This window comes from Camelina sativa, chromosome 7 (assembly GCF_000633955.1).
Source record: "Camelina sativa cultivar DH55 chromosome 7, Cs, whole genome shotgun sequence".
Taxonomy (NCBI): domain Eukaryota; kingdom Viridiplantae; phylum Streptophyta; class Magnoliopsida; order Brassicales; family Brassicaceae; genus Camelina; species Camelina sativa.
The window spans coordinates 24,090,806-24,111,776 of NC_025691.1; the positions used below are offsets into that span (position 1 = coordinate 24,090,806).

Below are 20,971 nucleotides of genomic sequence, written 5' to 3' on the forward strand. Positions count from 1 at the left end.
AAGAAGAAGAAAAGGGATATATATGGTCCCTCTCCTCTGAGCACCAAACAAACAACAGACTTTTGCATAAATGCTTCTTCTTATCTTGTTTCAGCATCCACAATCCCTTTTTGAGCTTCTAACTTTGTTGGGAAGTTCAAAACCCAAAAAAGAGGAAAAGACACACATATGCAAACAACAAGTATTAACTTCTCTTTAACTTTTCTTTTTAATTTTGTAAGAATTATATTTCAAAATGTTGAAGGAAGTATAATATAATTAACATGCAAATTCTATCTACTATTTGCTTTTTTTTTTTTATTATTATTAATTAAGTTATATTATATTTCTACAATCCAGATTGTATACATAATAATCAAAATGGGTAAACTATATACTGTTGTAGAGAAAACTTGAGAGTTGTTTGTGGAGTCAATGATGATTATCATTAGGGCTTAGGGAACTAACTCTGATTTCACATTTCCACAATTTTTTTCTACCAAAGTAAATACAAACTCCACAATTCTTCAAATTTTAAGAATGGAATTAAAAGTTGACAACAAAATATTGGAGTTAGTTCAAAATCTTCATGAGATTGAGAGTTTTACCGTATTAATGGCGATGCAAAAAAAAAAGGGAGAAGCTGGTTCATGATTGCTATTATTTATTGGAAGTCCAGAGATTTTGTCTACGTCTGAATCTAAACTCAGAACAATAAAGGCAAAGGAGCATGAAAAACTTTAAAGAGTAGTATGTGTATTTCGTTGATAGTAGCTGCGAATTAGGACAACTCGTAGATGTTGAAAAGACGCTGCAAAGATCTCGAAGACATTGCTTTGGCTTTTCTTAGTTTCACATCTACTTGCTACTTTGCGAGTTGCTACAACACATCCAATGGCCTTCGAGTCTTCGACTTTTGACCTATTCATAGCTTCCATTATATTACAAACTGCTATCATTAATTTATTTTGGTTAACATAAGAGTTTGCATACATTTGAAGGTTAAAAGACGTAAGCTAATAAAATCATATTTTAGCGCGCTTGTATTATTGATGTTAAAAATATCGTTAGTAGACGGTAGCAGGACGACATGCGAGGTGGAAAAATTATATGAAATTTATTTGGAAACTAGTTGTGTTGATATTTTTGGCATTTAAAAGAAAAATGTAAATGTCATGAACGTTTAATAAAAATATACAATTAACAGTATGGTTGATTTGGTGTTGATTTCATTATTATCACTTTGGTTTCGTTTTGTATTTGGTCTCGAATAAATCAAGAAATAAGCTATTTTTGCAGTTGAGCTATTTTTTATTAAATTAAATTGTATAAAAGAAAATGAAAAAAATTGGAAACTTTTTTTTTGACAAAACGGAATTTAAATCGATTTTTACAACTGATTATACACTATTCTCATCGGTATATTAATGCACAATTTGAAAGTAGTATTAAAAAATTGTTTAAATAATAATATTGTGATTAAAATTTGTTATCAGTGAAAAATATAATAAAAATGGGTGATAATGGAAACGCACGCAGAACGTGGAATTAATGTTACGATTGTACCGCTTGGACCGTTTCATAACGCAGCAGCAAAAATCCAGGGGATCCTGGCTTTGTTTGTGCTGCATATCACTGACACAGATACACCAAAGTACGAAACGGTCGTGGATCTAAAAAACCGCAGGATACTACACGTGTCATCATCTCCACCGTCTCAAAAAAAAAAAATCTGATCATTAAGATCTCTTCTTCAATCAGACAGAGTAAGACCCCACAAATCTGAACCCTCCGATCTACTACGATCCTTCCTTCGTCGCTTCTTCTTCTTCTTCTTCTTCTTCTCCAAGGGGGATCTCTCTTTTGTCTCTGTCTCCATCTCTTAGAAGGCAGTATGACTAGTTCCGGTGCTCCTTCTCGCAAGGTTCTGTCTCTCTCTCTCTCTCAGTTGCTCTGTTTATATGACTTTGGTTTTGGAATTAGGGTTTTTGACTTTCTGTTTTGGGAAACTTTGTGTGTGTAGGCTCTGAGCAAGATCGCGACTAATAGACTTCAGAAAGAGCTTGTTGAATGGCAGATGAATCCACCCACTGGCTTCAAACACAAGGTCACTGATAATCTCCAGAGGTAATTTTGGGTACTTACTTCTAGGTTATATACTTTATTCGTGTTGTGTGAATCATACGATTTTAGCAACTTTGTTGATGTGAAAAATTCATGGGTTCTTGCAGATGGATAATTGAAGTTATTGGTGCTCCAGGTACTCTGTACGCCAACGATACCTATCAGCTTCAAGTTGATTTTCCTGAACACTATCCAATGGAATCACCACAAGTGAGTGTATATCTCTCCTCTGTTTCTATGTTAGTGTAACCAGTGTAATGAAGATCTCTTGACTAAGTTTTGAAATTGTAAGCACAACTGCATTTACTTACTTCATTTGATTTCACATTAGTGCTTGATGATGATCGATTTTGGAATCTCTGATATCTGGTCTCTGCTTTCTTATGAAATGTCTTGAGCTCTTTCGAGTTGACTTGAGTATTAACTTCTTTATTTATAATGTTCATTCATTTGTGCAGGTGATTTTTCTTCATCCAGCACCTATGCATCCTCACATTTACAGCAACGGGCATATTTGTTTAGGTATGTCAGTATATATCCTCTGTTTTATGATACTCTCTTTGGCTGTTTTGGTTATTTTCTCGCCTGTGTTGGTAGATTTCTAAATTAGAAATTCTAATGGCTCTACTTGGCTTGATGGGAGATGTCAATGATGATTATTAGTTTTTTAGCTTCCATAAATTTGATCCTTGTCATATGCAATTAGGCATCTCTACTCTCTTATGTTGGTAGTAACAAGACATATTTGGATATTAGGCTATCCTAGTGATAAACATAGAAGAGCTATTTATGCATTATATGATCTTCTATGGAACTGATTTGGAGTCTTGTATATCTGATGCACTCGTATTCTTAAGATCAGTGTTGAGAAAAAATGTACATATTGACTGAAAACATTTGGCCTGTTTCCTGCATTTTATTGGTCAGAATACTTCAGACTCAATTCAATAGGACAATCTTAAACATAGGTTACCCTAAAGAAGCATCTAATGTTGTGTATCAATTTGCAGATATATTGTATGATTCTTGGTCTCCAGCCATGACGGTGAGTTCCATCTGCATCAGTATCCTCTCCATGCTGTCAAGCTCAACTGAAAAGGTACGCACAGCTCTTAAGCTGAACCTTCCTCTCGCTTGCTTGGTTTTTTGTTGCAGCAACGACCAACCGACAATGACCGCTATGTGAAGAACTGTAAGAACGGAAGATCTCCAAAGGAGACCCGATGGTGGTTCCACGACGATAAAGTATAAAACTTCGTTCGACCATTAAAAAATGTAAAATAATCCGAAACAGTCTCGAGGTTTGTTGTCTATTTTTAATTTAACCGGGTTTAAGCTGTCCAAGAAAGAACAACACAATAAAATTTGACTAATTTGAATCTTCTACGCTAATTTTAAAAGCCCTACTAACAAAAGCCCCAACCTAATCTCTCTGATGCTTCTCTACTAGGTCATATATATACATCAGGAAGAATATTTTCTCAACTACTACTTTCTTCTGGTTTTGGTTCTGTCACCATGAAGCCGCTGACGAAGAAGGAGACGATGGAGGAAACAAAGACAAAGATGGGTTTTGAAAGATTCTCTGACCAGTAGCAAGTATATGTCGCGGATCGAACTCAGCTTTGAGGCTTCTGAACCGATCCCACTTGTCCCCAAAATGAGCCACCCACTCTTCCTGTGTTGCGTGGTGAGGAAGGTACTGCTTTACATTGATCTTAGCTAGTTCGCAGAACTCCAAGATCCGCCTGTTCTGGTCTTTCAGATACTCTAGCTTCTGAGTCTCCTCACCGTCCGTTAAAGCTGACCTCAATAGAGCCACCAGATAGAAAACTTCCTCATCCGGCGTCACGGCTGAGCTCCTCTCGTCCCATCTGGCAAATAACAATCAAATAAAGCCACGTCAGTAACGACAATATCTATATACAATTAATAAATGATGTGTGGAGGGTTCGTTGAGATCGGTTTGGTTTAGGAGAATCCGATCGGGACCCACCCACCATGAGTTCTAGGAACTTAAAAAAAACAGACAAAACCTAATGTGGACCGTCGGATTTGGTCGTAAAAACAAAAACGAACAAAAGAGAAAGACGAGCCGACGAGGCGTTATTGTCAATCTTAGCTGGTTCGATGCACATGTGGACAACGTTTTTCGGACAATCCCATGTACCACGTGTCGAGTTTTTTTTCAGTTTTGACAAACTTTTTTATTATTGGACCACTAATCATTCCCCACAAGTGTAACTTTGCATGCATGCAATACTCGTTTCATTCTTTTTTCCTAACGACAGAGTTTAGAAGTAGTAATCAACGGTTATGCTAAGACTTACTTGTCTTTGTTCATGGGGTAGATAAGGATAGGGCCACTTGTTTTATTCCCCAAAATGCCCTTGAAAACGCCTTTGTCGAAGTCAGAGATTCTTGATTTTGGTACGAAGAGGTTGAGCCATGGGTGTGGAACCTCCCACAAATTCTTGGACCGGAGCTTCAACTCCGCCTTGTGTACCCGGTCCAGAAAATCCACATACTGCAAATCTGTCGTAAATACTGATGTCGGTATGAAATTCAATTTCTTCATCAGAATCTCTACTTCCTGTAAGAAAGAGAAAAAGAAAAAAGAAAATCCACGTTTATATAATATACTTAATCCGGAATAGGAAAATAAAGCTTACGGGGAAAATTAAGAAAAGCTGTTTTGCTATTAAAGCCTACCAAAACAAAAGATAAGTGNTCAACTACTACTTTCTTCTGGTTTTGGTTCTGTCACCATGAAGCCGCTGACGAAGAAGGAGACGATGGTGGAAACAAAGACAAAGATGGGTTTTGAAAGATTCTCTGACCAGTAGCAAGTATATGTCGCGGATCGAACTCAGCTTTGAGGCTTCTGAACCGATCCCACTTGTCCCCAAAATGAGCCACCCACTCTTCCTGTGTTGCGTGGTGAGGAAGGTACTGCTTTACATTGATCTTAGCTAGTTCGCAGAACTCCAAGATCCGCCTGTTCTGGTCTTTCAGATACTCTAGCTTCTGAGTCTCCTCACCGTCCGTTAAAGCTGACCTCAATAGAGCCACCAGATAGAAAACTTCCTCATCCGGCGTCACGGCTGAGCTCCTCTCGTCCCATCTGGCAAATAACAATCAAATAAAGCCACGTCAGTAACGACAATATCTATATACAATTAATAAATGATGTGTGGAGGGTTCGTTGAGATCGGTTTGGTTTAGGAGAATCCGATCGGGACCCACCCACCATGAGTTCTAGGAACTTAAAAAAAACAGACAAAACCTAATGTGGACCGTCGGATTTGGTCGCAAAAACAAAAACGAACAAAAGGGAAAGACGAGCCGACGAGGCGTTATTGTCAATCTTAGCTGGTTCGATGCCACATGTGGACAACGTTTTTCGGACAATCCCATGTACCACGTGTCGAGTTTTTTTTTCAGTTTTGTCAAACTTTTTTATTATTGGACCACTAATTAAACCCCACAAGTGTAACTTTGCATGCATGCAAGACTCGTTTTATTCTTTTTTCCTAACGACAGAGTTTAGAAGTAGTAATCAACGGTTATGCTAAGACTTACTTGTCTTTGTTCATGGGGTAGATAAGGATAGGGCCACTTGTTTTATTCCCCAAAATGCCCTTGAAAACGCCTTTGTCGAAGTCAGAGATTCTTGATTTTGGTACGAAGAGGTTGAGCCATGGGTGTGGAACCTCCCACAAATTCTTGGACCGGAGCTTCAACTCCGCCTTGTGTACCCGGTCCAGAAAATCCACATACTGTAAATCTGTCGTAAATACCGATGTCGGTATGAAATTCAATTTCTTCATCAAAATCTCTACTTCCTGTAAGAAAGAGAAAAGGAAAAAAAATCCACGTTTAATATACTTAATCCGGAATAGGAAAATAAAGTTTACGGGGAAAATTAAGAAAAGCTGTTTTGCTATTAAAGCCTACCAAAACAAAAGATAAGTTAAGATTCCAGTAGAGTTGGTCTTAAAAAAAAGTTAACTTAGAGAAAGAGGAATCATTATTTGGTGAGTGGTCCATGACCTTGTCCACTACTTAATTAGTAACCATGATTAATTCGCTAGTGATAAACTAAAACATCAGAAGAAGAAGAAGAATATTTTAATGTGTATTATTAAGTTCAGGTGGAAAAGCTAGATCTCTGTAGATCCTCTCTGGCTTCTTCTTCATGTCCTCTTCCAAATTTAAATTATAATAAAGTGTAAACACAACAAAAATACTATGGACACTACTTTTGATCATATAAACTAAATTAACTTTCATAATGATTTCCCAATAATCGCATAGCGTTAAATCCTTCCAGATAGTCATCAAATATAAAAAAGAAAATATCTCTTTATCAAAGTGAATAATGAAAGTGACCTGATCGACGGTTTCGGAGTCGGAGTCGTGGTAGTTCTTGGTGATCTCTAGGCAATACAAAACGGACCCGTTCGAACTAACGGACGAGATCTTGACGGGGTTACGTGGAGAGAAGAAAGAGGATCTCCAATTGTTCACGAGACCTTCGTCCACAATCACAAAACCTTCCACGTAATCAAACTTTAATTGACCATGCATCGATATTAAGTACTCTTGGTCCTCTGTAAACACCTCAAAGCTCGAATACAATACCCTTATCCATCTTACCTGTCATCATAATATATTTTAGGGTTTTAGTATCTTAAAATAATTTTTAGAAAACATATTGGCATCAACAGTAAAAAGGTAAAATATTAAAAGACCCGCCCGGGATTTTTGATTTCTATCATAAAGAAATTTACCCTTTGGGGAGCAGGTTCGAGAGAGATTCGTGCTCGTGTAATGATCCCAAGTTGACCTAACCCACCAAGAACTCCATGGAATAGCTTTGTGTTCTCTTCTTCTGAGCATCTCATCACCTCTCCTTTCCCTATTTTTCATTTCAACTTTTTGTTATTTAAACTTCAAATAAAATCATTTTATTATTTGAATTTGAATGTTTTAACACTAACCAGTTACAACGTCCATCTCAAGGACGTTACTAATCTGTGGACCATGGTGAAAAGCTTGACCACTGATTCCTGCATTGGAGAGTGTACCTCCTACGGTGAGGTATAAGTAATCAGTCCAAGATTTTGGTGCTAACCCATATTCAACCGTTTTCCTCAACACATCGACCCATAACTCTCCACCCCAAACGTCCACATACATTTCATCCGGTCGGATGAGTGGCTCCGGCGTCCCGGTTACGCCGTGATTCATCTCAACCACCACACCGTTCCTCCCCGCTACTGCTTGCCCGTTTATAGAATGGCCGTGACCTCGAGCTGAGATCGGAAACGCGGTGGCTGAACCGTAAGCTGTTCTGACGAGTCGTGCCACGTCTTCGGCCGAGGATGGATGAAGCACGGCTAATGGCTCTTCGGGCGACTTTAGCATACCGAAGTCCGACGAAACAGAGGCTAACTCGGTAGGGTGGACGCTGAAATATCCGTCGACATCGATGGCTCCGATGCGGAGGAGCTCACTCGGACCAACGGCTATGATCAGTTGAGATATAGCGACCGTCATGAGGAGAAAGATTGACGTCATTTCACGACTTATCAAAGAATAGTCAAGAAACAAGAATCAAGATCGAGGAAGAAGAATATATAGAAGAAAAGAAGATATTCTAATAATGTTTTTTTTTGGTTCAGATAATGAAAATTTTTATGGGGAAATGAAAAAACATAAATAGGGAGATCCTTGGGGGTTCGTGAGAGCTAACGTAAGCCCAGATTACGTTTTGAAGATTTTCTGAGCAACATGCACAGATTCTCTCTCTTTTATTTTTTTCGGTTTGAGTGAAACTTTAATATATTATTATTATAAAGAATATATAACGAGTGTTTTTAATATAATTTTCGTACAAAGCTAACGAGTTTATGCTGTTTATATGTGTGTGTCGAGAATACGAAGACAAGAGTTCTCTTATTTATAGGACAAAGAGTTGTACCAGAAAAGATCACGTCATATTCTTATTAACAAGTTCATCTTTACACAAAAATCAACAAAAGCACCGTGTGATATCTACGTGTCACTCACTGTTTATATTATTAACCTTTCTCTTTTTTTTTTCCGTCAGTTTTGATCGTTAGCTATACTGTATATGTACACACGTATGTATAATTTTGTTTGAGCAAGACATCGTAGACCGACTACGTAAAGGATTTGACTAATTTAAAAGTTGGCAGTGTCAAGATGCAAAAAACCCAACCAATTTGATAACATGGTTATGAAAAAACGTGTTATATCAGTGTTCAACCTAAATACAACTGATTTGACAATTGACTTATGAAAATTTAGTTGTCTACCTCTACCTCTAGAGTAATGAAGAACAAGCACTAGACAATTCAACAATACATTTCGATTGGTCCCAAACGTTTTATGATAGTTAGTGTGAAATTGTGAATCTTTGATAGTTCTCATCTCTTAACATTAGCAAAAAAATGTAACTATATAACTGAAATTAANAAAAAAAAAAAAAAAAAGAAGAAGAGGATGGGATAGAGGTCATGGCATGGGGGAGACTGGCCGAGAGATATGGGGGAGAGGCGAAACATAAGAACGCCACGTGGGATATTCACGTGGGAGAGGATGAGGTCACACGTGTGTAGTGAAAACAGTGGGGTCCATGGTTTGGATACGGAGAATCATAGTGGGCCCTGTTCTCTCCTGAGATGAAGTAGTTCTCTCGTTCACGTGGTCACTGTGCCACAACCACACGGTAAATAAATGATAAGGGAAATAAATATCACAAAACCAAAATAGAAAAAGAAAAGAGTTATTTAGATTATCAAAACACAAAAATAAATAAACGAAAATATGATGAGAACATCTCTCATCCTATCCCTCTAGGTTTATCGGGTACTATTTCACTCCCACTTGTTTTTTGGGTTTGTTTTATAGATGGTTTCTAGAAAGCAGGAGACCAATTTGCAGGTGCTGGATGGTGTTGTACCTCGCTTCAGGTTATATCACCGCTGATGGGCGCTAGGAATTTTCGTCGAAGTTTATCACCATTACATGCCGAAGCTGAAGCTTTTCTTTGGATGATGCGGTGTATGATTAGTCATAATTTCCGAGACATGGTTTTCTATACGGACTGTTCCGATTTGGTGAAGATGGTGTCTTCTCCTTCTGACTGGCCAGCCTTCACGACGTACCTGGAAGACATCAAGATTGATAGGGAAGAATTTTCATATTTTTCTTTATCTTTAATTTTAAGAAACGCTAATGTTAGTGCGGATTCTTTGCTATGTCAAACGCGTACCTCTCTGCATTAAGTTTGTTTGTAAACAATTTTTTTTGCATTAACTCATCTGAGTTGATATTTTGTTGATAAAAAAAAATATAACGAGAAAATAAAAACTATACGATATTAAAAAAAAAGAAAGAGAAGATAGATAGATTCTTCTTGTGCAGTACTTTGCAGTCGGTAGATCCTCTGTTTGGCTTCCATCGAGATGATTATTATTTTTACATTTTTTTTTTTTGGCAATCTCTCAAATCATAAAAATCTATTTGTTTAGTACTTTATAAAGATATGATTCTCTATATATAGTAGGTGAAGTCAAAATTGGTTTAACAAGACTCCGTACGTTGTTATTACTTATAAAAATCTAAATTTTAAGCTGCTTTTCCTCGAGTTTTGTATATACTACTATTAATCAAAAGTTTGTAAGCGATTAAATTTATGTTGTTCTAAAATAAATATTAAGACGTGAACTGGTGAAGTCACTTTGGATGACCGAGATTGAAATAATTTATGTGTTTTATTTTCGTTTATGTGTGTTTTGAATAGTGGGGAATCTAACGCCTAGCTAAGATTTGATGATAATTAGTTTGGTGGGTCGCGATTTGGTACTATATATTTCTATTAAGAACAACGAAGAGCAAGTTGGGATCTATTTGATGCCAATCCAAACATTAATACCTTTGCACAATAATATAGATTGGTACGTTTTACCAATTTCAAATCTCATTATTGTCAACTTGTTCTCATGTTTTTATTTTTCTGTTTTTCTTTTTCGGATTCGTGTTTTCTTTCCTCCAGATATTATAATTGTCAATATATCAAATTTACACTTCTATAATGCGTGATTTAGACGTTATATTTGATTAAATCCGAGAATAATTTACAAGCATGCATGCATTTGTTACATAATTTGCTCTTTGTCAATGTAAAATTTTAATTTTTTTTGTTTGTTAACCAAACATTAAATTAGAAAATAATGTCAACCAAACATTAAATTAGACAATAATTTTTAGGTTGGTAATCTAAACCAGAGGATAAAAATTTATAAAAATATTTGCAGAAAGTAAAGATTTCGAAAAATGTGTCAGACAGTCGGTCCGTATATTTGACATGTTTTTGAGGTATTTTTATATAGTTTTTTGTCCGCAGTAATAAAGTTGATATCTTTATATAGTTTTTTGTCTGCAATAATAAAGTTTTGTGTTCGGGTCTTCGTGGCCTAATGGTAAGGATGGGCTCTGGTTGCAAACACAATCCGAGTTCGAACCCTGCTGGAAGGAATTTTCTTACGAATTCTCGGACACTCACATAGGTATGGGTCCTTGTTTTCGATCCATTTGAATACCTGGAAGGGGGCCTACCCATAGGTTGCCCTTTTCCCAGGGGATTAGTCTGGGCCTATGTGAACTTAGAATTACTCCTGAATTAACAAAAAAAAAAAAAATAAAAAAAAAATAATAAAGTTTTGTAACTATAACACATACCAATAAGGACTTATTGACGGGAAACTTTGATTAATCCAATCAATTTTTAAAACCCAATAGTACTTAAACAGTTAGATCATATTGCCACTTGAACATGGCACTTACGTACGTCTTGGTGTTCTTAATGTTCATAAATAAATTTTATATTGGCACATCGTATATATAGTGACGAAAGATTCACATTTGGACACTGATGATGAGATGAGACTAAGGCTCTGAATGGTAAAAACAGTTTAAGCGTTGCAGATCATGCAGATCATGCAGTTCATGCTGAACAAGTGCAGATCGTGCAGATCATGCTAGAAAAGTGCAGATCATGCTGATTGAGTAGTCCAAATTATATGCTTGAATGATAAAAGCAGATTAAACAGTGTAATTCATATATTAAACTATAAAGTATTTAAAAACACATCCAATTCAGCAAATTTATTTAAAAAATGATAAATTTATTTAGGAGAAAATATACCCAACAATGATGAATAAATATGATAAAGTAATCTTAACTTATTTATCTTAACTTAGATAAACTATTATATCTAACAATAAATCTTATAGTAAATTTTACTTATGATTAAAATAAATGATTAAATTTTTTTTAGAACAATATTTTACAAAACTAAGTGAGACTTATAAATAATCTACAAATTAAGTGAGATTTATAAAGAATCTACAAAATTATGTGAGACATATGCATATATATTCAGTATAAGAGACTTATAGATATATATANTGATAAAGTAATCTTAACTTATTTATCTTAACTTAGATAAACTATTATATCTAACAATAAATCTTATAGTAAATTTTACTTATGATTAAAATAAATGATTAAATTTTTTTTAGAACAATATTTTACAAAACTAAGTGAGACTTATAAATAATCTACAAATTAAGTGAGATTTATAAAGAATCTACAAAATTATGTGAGACATATGCATATATATTCAGTATAAGAGACTTATATATATATATATATATATATATGTGTGTGTGTGTGTGTGTACTTAAAAAATTTCATAAGCTTTAAAAGTTTCTGAGAAAATAGATTTACAATATTTTAAATGATTATCTAATAGTAATTATTGAGTTCATTGCAAATTTTTTAATCTATAATAAAAATAATTATCTATCTTTAAATCTGAGTAAATGAAGATTTATGTATATAAATTTTTATAAACATGTATATATATTTAAGCACCACCATATATATATATGCATATATACAGATATAAAAGCAGCATTCTCATTACATAATTGGTTGAAAAATAAGACAGTTTACAGTAACTATTATATAACATAAATAGAACTACTAACATATTATATAACATAAATATATTTATTTATGAAATAAAAAATACATACCTTTCAACAAAAGAATATGGAAACAAGAGGTGATAGGTAGAATCTTTGTTTGTCTTTTGAATTTTGTCCTAAAAAATATATTTGATGTTACAACAAATATTATATAGCATAAATAGAACTACTAACATATTATATAGCATATATTTATGAAATAAAAATACAGACCTTTCAACAAAAAAATGTGGAAACAACAGGTGATAGAATAGAAGGTTTAATTGTTTTTTGAATTCTGTAAAAAAACAAATAGATGTTACAATAAATAGAAAAATAAAAAAATAAAAAATGTGTTTATTTATTTAAAAAAATATCTTTGGTGGAGAGAAGATGAATAGAAATAGAATTGATAGGAATTTGAAATATTTGTTTCTGTTGGTTGTATTTTTTTTTTGTTCAAAATTTTGTGTTGGTTGTAAAAGTGAGCAATAGTGTGTTATATAGAGAGTAAATGAGATGAATTTATGGACAAAAATTTAGATCTGCCGATTGACAGCTTCAAAAATGCTATGGAGGAATTAATTAGTGGTTCTTTTGCATTTATAGCTAAAAGATAAAAAAATTTAAATTGTAAACAGATAAATTGTATTAGTTTAAAAAAAAAATTGTTGAATGATACTTTTATGGCAGGAAAACTATAAATATGAGTACACTGTGCTTTATGTGTCACTCCGAAATCTAATTATATGCTTTCTTCGTAATATATAATATTACAATTACCACATCTTTCAACACCTTTTGTTTTTGTTTTTGTTTTCCTTTTTCTTTTTGTGAACAATATCCATATTGAAATTTGTGAAAATGTAATGATAACGATATAACCAGAAGAGAGAAGACGCGCGTGGGGGCCAGCATGTCTCATAGTATATGTTTATTTATAAATAAGTGAGTCGATGAATAAAACAAGAGATCAGCAAATATTGGTGTTTAAAAGAAAGAAAAAAGTTGCAACATGTAATTTATGTCAACAATATCGTTGAATTACACCATGATTTTAACAGGTTTTACATCAACTTTTTCAAACTCAAAAATATTAAAATTAAATCAAAATATCCAACAATAACAAAGATATAATTGGTTTGAAATGTAAAGGTTTTGAAACTAACTCTAAGATTTTAAAACTAAAATTATAATTTTTTTTTTCAATTATAAAAAAAATAAGACTTCTAAAAATTCACTCTAATATGATATGGTTGTTTCAGACATAAAAGAAATGAAAGGTAAAAAATTGGAAATCGTGGTAATTGAATAATTAAACATCTGCATTAAAAGATTAATCCATGCATTGCATTGATTGATTGATATATACATTTTTGTTTGAAGAAAAATAGATAAGTATATAATTTGGGATTATGTATACTTGAAAATCACACTAAAAAACAATCGGTCCAATTAAAATTATACCTATATTTATCAATAGAAAAAGTCCAAAACATAGCAGATACACATAATTCAAGAATGATATGACTTTAAATTAATAATACAATATCTATATCTTCGATATGTCTTCCAAGATGAAAAATGTGAAGTGACAACGGCACAGTGTGTATGTCTGCGTGAAGGAGAACAAAACCCCATTCTAGAATTTATAATGTTTATAATATAGGGTCCATAGTTCCATATAGATTGTACTGATTTTACAGTCATATTCATATATGTGGCCGGATATGCAGTAAAAAAATACTTACCCTTGATTTTGTTACTTTTAAAACTGTGGCATACAGAGAAAAAGGACAAATATATATATATTTTTTTTTTGTTCACTACTCGGCTTGTAACAGAGTTATTATGTTACTATACAGATCCTGGTTCATGCATGTCCCATCTATGCTTAAATACAGATCGTGGTTCATGAATGTCCATACAGATCCTGTACTATTTTTTTTTTTTTTTTGAACAAATACATATCCTGTACTATACCAACGTTTTTTTTGACGATCCTATACATCTACCTCTAACTGCAAATTTTATCTTTAAGCGTTCAACTAGTATATATGTAATGTACTATAGCGATAGAGAATCTTTGTGTAATGGAGAATGAAAGAGTTAAAAAAACAACAATATGTAAATCCTTACCTCAAAAGAGGAGACCGCCACATTATTACGCATTTCCATGAAATAATGCTATTGGTCTTTCATCGATTATGTATAAATTAATCTTCGAATCGGACCAAATCCAACACTCTTTTGTACACAATATTCTCTCTTTAAGCTCATATAGCATTATGTCTATTAATATATTACCACTTGACATTTTTTTTTGTTTTTTTTGTAAAACACTACAGCCTTGTTCGTAAGGTTGATCAGCTTTATATATATAACTTTAAAATCACCAAAATGCAGTTAATTCTTGTCGTTTTCTTTTTTCTTTTTCAAACTCACAACTAGAACTTTAAAATTTCTCAAGAAGAATCGATGCTGATTTTCTTTTTTTTTTGGTGATTGGGTTTATTATATATCTTGTTCTTCTTTCAAAGATAATTTTAGTAGGTTTTAATAAAATATATTTGGAAATGACAAACATTTTTTTTTTTTTTTTTTGACAAACTTAAGCTTTCATTTAATCAAATCAAAGCAAGTACAAGAGGAGATTCAAAGATCTCAAAGTTTAAAAGGTTAACAAGGTTACAAAGATGGGAAAACCCAAAAAGCATAGAAGAGTAGATAAGATACATCGAGATAGAATCCATGAGAGCTGTGAGCCAGTCAATAGATAGCGGCATGGAATATGAGAGATCACGGTAGCTCGATTAAACACCCTCGAGAAAATCGATGGATGACATGATAGTCATGGTCGGATGACCTTGTGACGTTAGAAATGGAGCCAAAGCCAAAAAGCTCACTAGAGTGAGGGATAGCAACATGAGCAGTGCATTGGCAAAGGATCGGTAGACCAAGGTTTGATGGTCAAGGCTGGTATGCTTTATCATCCAAAGCGGAGGGACATGATCACACTGGAAGCGCCATTGATAACTTTGATAACAATCAGTACGTGTGATGCGAATGGTTCTGAAGAAAGCATGCTTGAAGTCGTCAGATGTAAGAGATATGTTCCAAGGCATAAGACCATACTTATTCAAGCATTTAACGACAGACCATATAAGTGAAACAAGAGCCAAAAGGTGCCAATGATTACAGTAAAACCGTAACAGTACATGTGGTTCTCTCTCACTTGGGGCCCTTGGCCAAGGAGATTAAGGACACCACACAAAGCATGTAGTCGGTTTGACATGGAGGGATAAGGTACATGCTTGGTCTCTTTAGTTTCTAGCATCACAAACAAAGTGAAGATGATGGTATAAGGGTGACACCTGAATGTGCCAGATGTGTTTGGGTTTAGAAAACCACGAGAGGAGTTAAACCCAAAACACTCATCCACAAGAAGAGCAGAAACCAGGGTTCTTACATAGTACTGACAGCACCAAAGCAGTCTAGTTAATTGTAGTCCCAGATGGAGTCTTCGGCCAACGAGATCAAACAAGATAGCTAGAAGTAAATTTTGTTTGTTTTGCGTTTACAGCTATAATTATGTCTAAAATTGAGAGTTGGCGAACCTCCGGTGAATTCACTAACGGAACCGGTGGAAATGACAAACTTAAAAGTAAATTTTGTTTGTTTCGCGTTTACAGCTATAATTATGTCTAAAATTGAAAATTACATTTAACAAGTAAAAGAACGTAAGAGCTAAAAACCCATGAATTCTGCGGTTTACAGAATAAATGTTTGCCTAGCCGCCTTCGCTATCTGGCATGCTCTCCAAGAATTCTCTTCCTAGCGGCGTCGAATCCGATCGGCGCCACTGGGCACTTGTTCCTCCTTCCTTGTGTCATTCTCTGCTCTCTAAACGTGCTTTTGCTCTGTTCCGGTTCCGTTAGTGAATTCACCGGAGGTTCGCCAACTCTCAAAACCTCTATTCCGGCCATGCTCCAGCTTCAGTACTTTTCTCCCCTTCCGTCTCTTCAGGTGGGTTCCCTCGGCGATTTGCTTCTCTCGAGGCCCCAACCATTCGATGTAGAATTCGAGATTTCAGAACGCTCTGCTAGATTTGCTTCTTGCCTCTTTCACCGGCTCCCTTCGATGTCAACACCAACATCTATCTGCTCCTTGGATTCACATCCTCTCACCAAGTGTTCTGCTTGGGCGCAGCTGGACAGGAGCTCTGTTTTGACGGCGGAGTTGTGCGAGTCTTTGACGAGAACCCATGACTCTAGTGTTGTGCTTCATTTGTTCAGGTCTGTTCTGAACTCTTCATTGTCCTCTTGTAGCTTGCATTTGTGTCGACCTATAGTTCCAATTGTCTGAAGACTGCATTTGGAGCATAGTCAATCAATGTCGCTATACCGGTACAATAGTTGTTTGCGAACCCTTCCATTCAAATTTCTTAAGAGCATTACCTCTGTTTGCCAAAGATTGAAGAGGCCTGGCATTATGACCTCGTCTCTATGGAACGATGGTTACCAATGCCTCTTCAACCTATCCTCTATTCCCCACATGCTTCACGCATTCCCTTTTGTGTTTAGTTGCACCGTGTGCTTCATTGCCAATTCTTATGCAAGCCAATCGGTCAAGCCAAACACCCAAAAACCCAGGTCCAGTATATCTAACCCTCTCTCAGTCCATAGCTTTTGTCTAGCTATCTTGTTTGATCTCGTTGGCCGAAGACTCCATCTGGGACTACAATTAACTAGACTGCTTTGGTGTTTTGAGTACTATGTAAGAACCCTAGTGTCTGCTCTTCTTGTGGATGAATGTTTTGTGTTTAACTCCTCTCGTGGTTTTCTAAACCCAAACACATCTGGCACATTCAGGTGTCACCCTTATACTATCATCTTCACTTTCTTTGTGATGCTAGAAACTAAAGAGATCAAGCATGTACCTTATCCCTCCATGTCAAACCGACTACATGCTTTGTGTGGTGTCCTTAATCTCCTTGGCCAAGGGCCCCAAGTGAGAGAGAACCCACCTGTACTGTTACGATTTTACTGTAATCATTGGCACCTTTTGGCTCTTGTTTCGCTTATATGGTATGTCGTTAAAGGCTTGAATCAGTATGGTCTTATGCCCTGGAACCTATCTCTTACATCTGACGACTTCAAGCATGCTTTCTTCAGCACCATTCGCATCACACGTACTGATTGTTATCAAAGTTATCAATGGCGCTTCTAGTGTGATCATGTCCCTCCGCTTTGGATGATAAAGCAGACTAGCCTTGACCATCAAACCTTGGTCTACCGATCCTTTGCCAATGCACTGCTCATGTTGCTATCCCTCACTCTAGTGAGCTTTTTGGCTTTGGCTCCATTTCTAACGTCACAAGGTCATCCGACCATGACTATCATGTCATCCATCGATTTTCTCGAGGATGTTCAATCGAGCTACCGTGATCTCTCATGTCCCATGCCGCTACTTAGTGACTGGCTCACAACTCTTATGGATTATATCTCGATGTATCTTATCTACTCTTCTATGTTTTTTGGGTCTTCTCATCTTTGTAACCTTGTTAACCTTTTAAACTTTAAGATCTTTGAATCTCCTCTTGTAGTTACTTTGATTTGATTAAATGAAAACTTAAGTTTGTCAAAAAAAAAAAAAACAGAATAAATGTTTGCAAAGGCATGCATACAATTTTTTAGTGAACTAGAGTTGGATGATAAAGATATGTGAGACCGCTTGATAAAATAGAAAATAAAGGAGCTAGAAGTCGTATTCAAGCAAGAAAAATGAGTACAAACAGGTGGAGATAACCTAACAAAAGAGATCATACGTTAATAACTTAAAACAGTGGACATCGACCTAACACTCTTCTCTCTTTCACATTCCCATCGTTAACTTCCTTCAAAAAAAAATCCTTCATCCCTTTCCTATTTATTATTCATCAAACTTAAAACTTTGTATAATATATATATATATATATATATTTATAATATAATCCTTGGAAGTACAAAATATATAATATTATTGTTCATCTCTTTCTAACTAAAGACTTCGATTATTGGTCATATGATCTTTTCCACNTTTTTTTTTTTTTTTTTTTTTTTTTCTTATTCCTATCTCTCATTATTCGTTTTAATTGAACAGAAATTTTAACATCTCCAATTGTACACTCCACTTGAATATGTTTGGTCACAATCTAAAGTTAAACCCACACTTGACACACTTCTCTAATATAAAGTTTCGTTTGACCTAAAAAATCATAAAAGTATTTTCTTTTTAATGTAAATTTAATTTCTATACGTACTTTAAACCTGCATTTTTTCTAAAATTAATTCTATAAATTTCTAAGCAAATCATAAGGCGACGGTACGAATGTCAGTCTTATTCTCAAGTCTTACGTGTTAGACGAGACGACTAAAGGAACTATATTATAAGAAGAATACATCTTTTTTGGAAATGAACGAAGGACACCATCAATTACTTTAAACACTTTTGCTCTAAAGTCTAAAGACTCTGCCTCGTCAATCTTTTATGCAATTAGTTAATTATTCCTTTGGTTAAAAGTTAAAACCGAGTATGTGTAACTTTATCGTGGCATCATCGTGGGTTCCTTTTGGAGTTCGGAACCATCTTTATCGAATCAGTCTCTCAGCCATATAAGTGGTTAGGAAAATTTTGTGCATATATTTATTATAATTCGTTATAATATTGAATGGACAGTATGTTGTAAATGCGAGTTTAAATTGATTAGTGGACCTTACACAAAACTGTCACTTCCGAGTTTTTTTGGACATAAACCAAACATATCCACCTTTCTCCATGCAAAAAGTGTCCCATACATGATTTAATTTTAGTTACTTTATATATCTGATCATTTTGGTCAAGATATTATTCGCTGATTATTTTTCTTTTAGATTACATATTCAAGTTAGGTTTCCTATAAAGTAAATGACTTATAATTATTAGTGTCGTATGGGAAAATTTTTGGGGTAATGGTGTTTTCTTTTATGTACGTGATCGCTCTACAATCCATATTATACTGTCTTGGTCTAATATATAATGATATCTTATAATACTTTTTATCACCGTGTGAACAAAATCAGTATCATCCGTCGTTTTCTGATGATGAATGTTGGATGCATGAAACTGGTTAATTAGGATTTTGTTGATTAAAACATAATTACGCCAAATAATTGAATAAACTGACCAATGAGTAAAACACCTGACTAACTTAATTTTATGCTTTAATTTTACCAACAACAAAAAAAAATTGTGTTATTAGCAAACACAATTTATTAGAAAAATACAGTGGAAGAAAATTGTCCACGACTAAACCATACATCCTTTAAATTTGTGTTAATAGCAGTGCACTAGATGAAATGAATTATTTAAATTTCTAATTTCACGACGCAGTGTGATCAGACTCTGCATTAATTACACACGTATATCGATATCATATTACATTAATATATCAAAAATGAAGACATCAAAAGATACGTATACATAATAGATACGCAGATAAAAATAAAAATTTAAAAATTTATTTAAGTGAAAGTAATATATGGGTGGATAATTAGTGTCACGTGAAAGAGAGAAGTGGAGATGTTTAAGAAGTAAAAGAGATTCGTTAAGACTTCAAAAAAAGTGAGAGCGACAGAGCAACTTAGTGAGATGAGTTCCCAACACTTTTTTCTCTTTATTCATGTTCATTTACAGCTCAACTTCTAGTTTTTATTGTCTTTTAATTCCAAAAGACATTTTATAAGTTTAATTAGATTCTGTATCATATATCATATAATTAATAAATCATCTACGATGCTTTGATGATTAATTAGAAATGCAGGCGTTTTAGGACTCGGTTACCACAGTTCAAATTTCGGATTCATGGCACGTTTATGTGTAAAACATTATACACCTCAAGTTTGATCCAAACTAAACACGAGTAAAACAGTTTTTGGTGATAAAATGTTTGATCATCACTAAGAGCATCTCCAACAAACCCTCAAACCTTCAAATTTGAAGGGTTTTTGAATTCCAACAAACCTTTAAACCTTTAAATTTTAAGGTAGTGAGCCTTCAAATTTGAGAGTGCACTATAGAGACCCTCAAATATTTTTACAAATTTCATTTTAGTCCTTGTAATATATATATATGTATATATATATATATATCTTACAAATAATTTTATCAAATTCAATTGTTATAAATATACCTATATAAATTCATAAATTCAAACACACTAAATTAAAATTATTGATATATAAAAGATATACCATTTAAAAAATATGTTTTACAACAATAATGCAATAATTTATCATATATGGGAGCACTATGAAAATAGTTATATTGAGTAATTTTATTCTTTTACATGTAATTTTCTTTTATGTTTTTTGAAAATTACATATTATCTTGTTTTATCATACAAGGTAGTGTATTGTTTAATATAGTTTGATATAATTTTTTATTGTGTTTTATATATATATTTATATGAATGTTTTAATCATTATGTATGTAATTTATATTATCATGTAACTTTTATTATGTAATAATGTGTGTTGTATAATAAAATAAAGAATATTTTATGTTGTATAATATAGAGAATATATGTTATAATTTATTTATGAGTTTCTATTATTATTAGTAAATTTTGGAAACATTAAAAACTATATTGCAAATTAATTAGTTTTTAAAGATTTTTCTGAGGGGTTATTGCTGGAGCAAACCACCCTCAAAATCTTCATTTTAATTATTTGCTCCCTTCAAAATGAGGAGTTTTGTTGGAGATGCCCTAAGCATCCCCGCATGA

The 20,971-nt window shown here is 34.1% G+C and overlaps 2 protein-coding genes across 5 annotated transcripts; one reads left to right on the forward strand and one right to left on the reverse strand.

The window, feature by feature from the left end:
- LOC104702291 (probable ubiquitin-conjugating enzyme E2 16) lies at positions 1,737–3,646 on the forward strand. 3 transcript variants are annotated; one of them, XR_753968.2, is made up of 7 exons: positions 1,737–1,903; positions 2,003–2,106; positions 2,211–2,313; positions 2,562–2,625; positions 3,114–3,202; positions 3,259–3,404; positions 3,554–3,646. XR_753968.2 is itself a non-coding variant. In XM_010418132.2 (7 exons), exons 1-6 carry the CDS (start codon positions 1,874–1,876, stop codon positions 3,352–3,354), a joined length of 486 nt encoding a protein of 161 aa, XP_010416434.1. In that variant the 5' UTR covers positions 1,737–1,873; the 3' UTR covers positions 3,355–3,378; positions 3,554–3,642. The 3 variants fall into 3 exon arrangements, 2 of the variants coding, with proteins under 2 accessions (XP_010416434.1, XP_010416433.1); XM_010418132.2 differs by having other exon boundaries at positions 3,259–3,378; positions 3,554–3,642; XM_010418131.2 differs by lacking the exon at positions 3,554–3,646 and having other exon boundaries at positions 3,259–3,489.
- LOC104702290 (cytokinin dehydrogenase 5-like) lies at positions 3,309–8,018 on the reverse strand. 2 transcript variants are annotated; one of them, XM_010418130.2, is made up of 5 exons: positions 7,107–8,018; positions 6,897–7,024; positions 6,496–6,762; positions 4,434–4,696; positions 3,309–3,977 (listed from the first exon to the last, which is right to left on the reverse strand). In XM_010418130.2, the coding sequence occupies exons 1-5, from the start codon at positions 7,684–7,686 to the stop codon at positions 3,617–3,619; spliced, it is 1,599 nt and encodes a 532-aa protein (XP_010416432.1). In that variant the 5' UTR covers positions 7,687–8,018; the 3' UTR covers positions 3,309–3,616. The 2 variants fall into 2 exon arrangements, with proteins under 2 accessions (XP_010416432.1, XP_019083386.1); XM_019227841.1 differs by lacking the exons at positions 3,309–3,977; positions 4,434–4,696 and adding exons at positions 4,845–5,227; positions 5,686–5,948.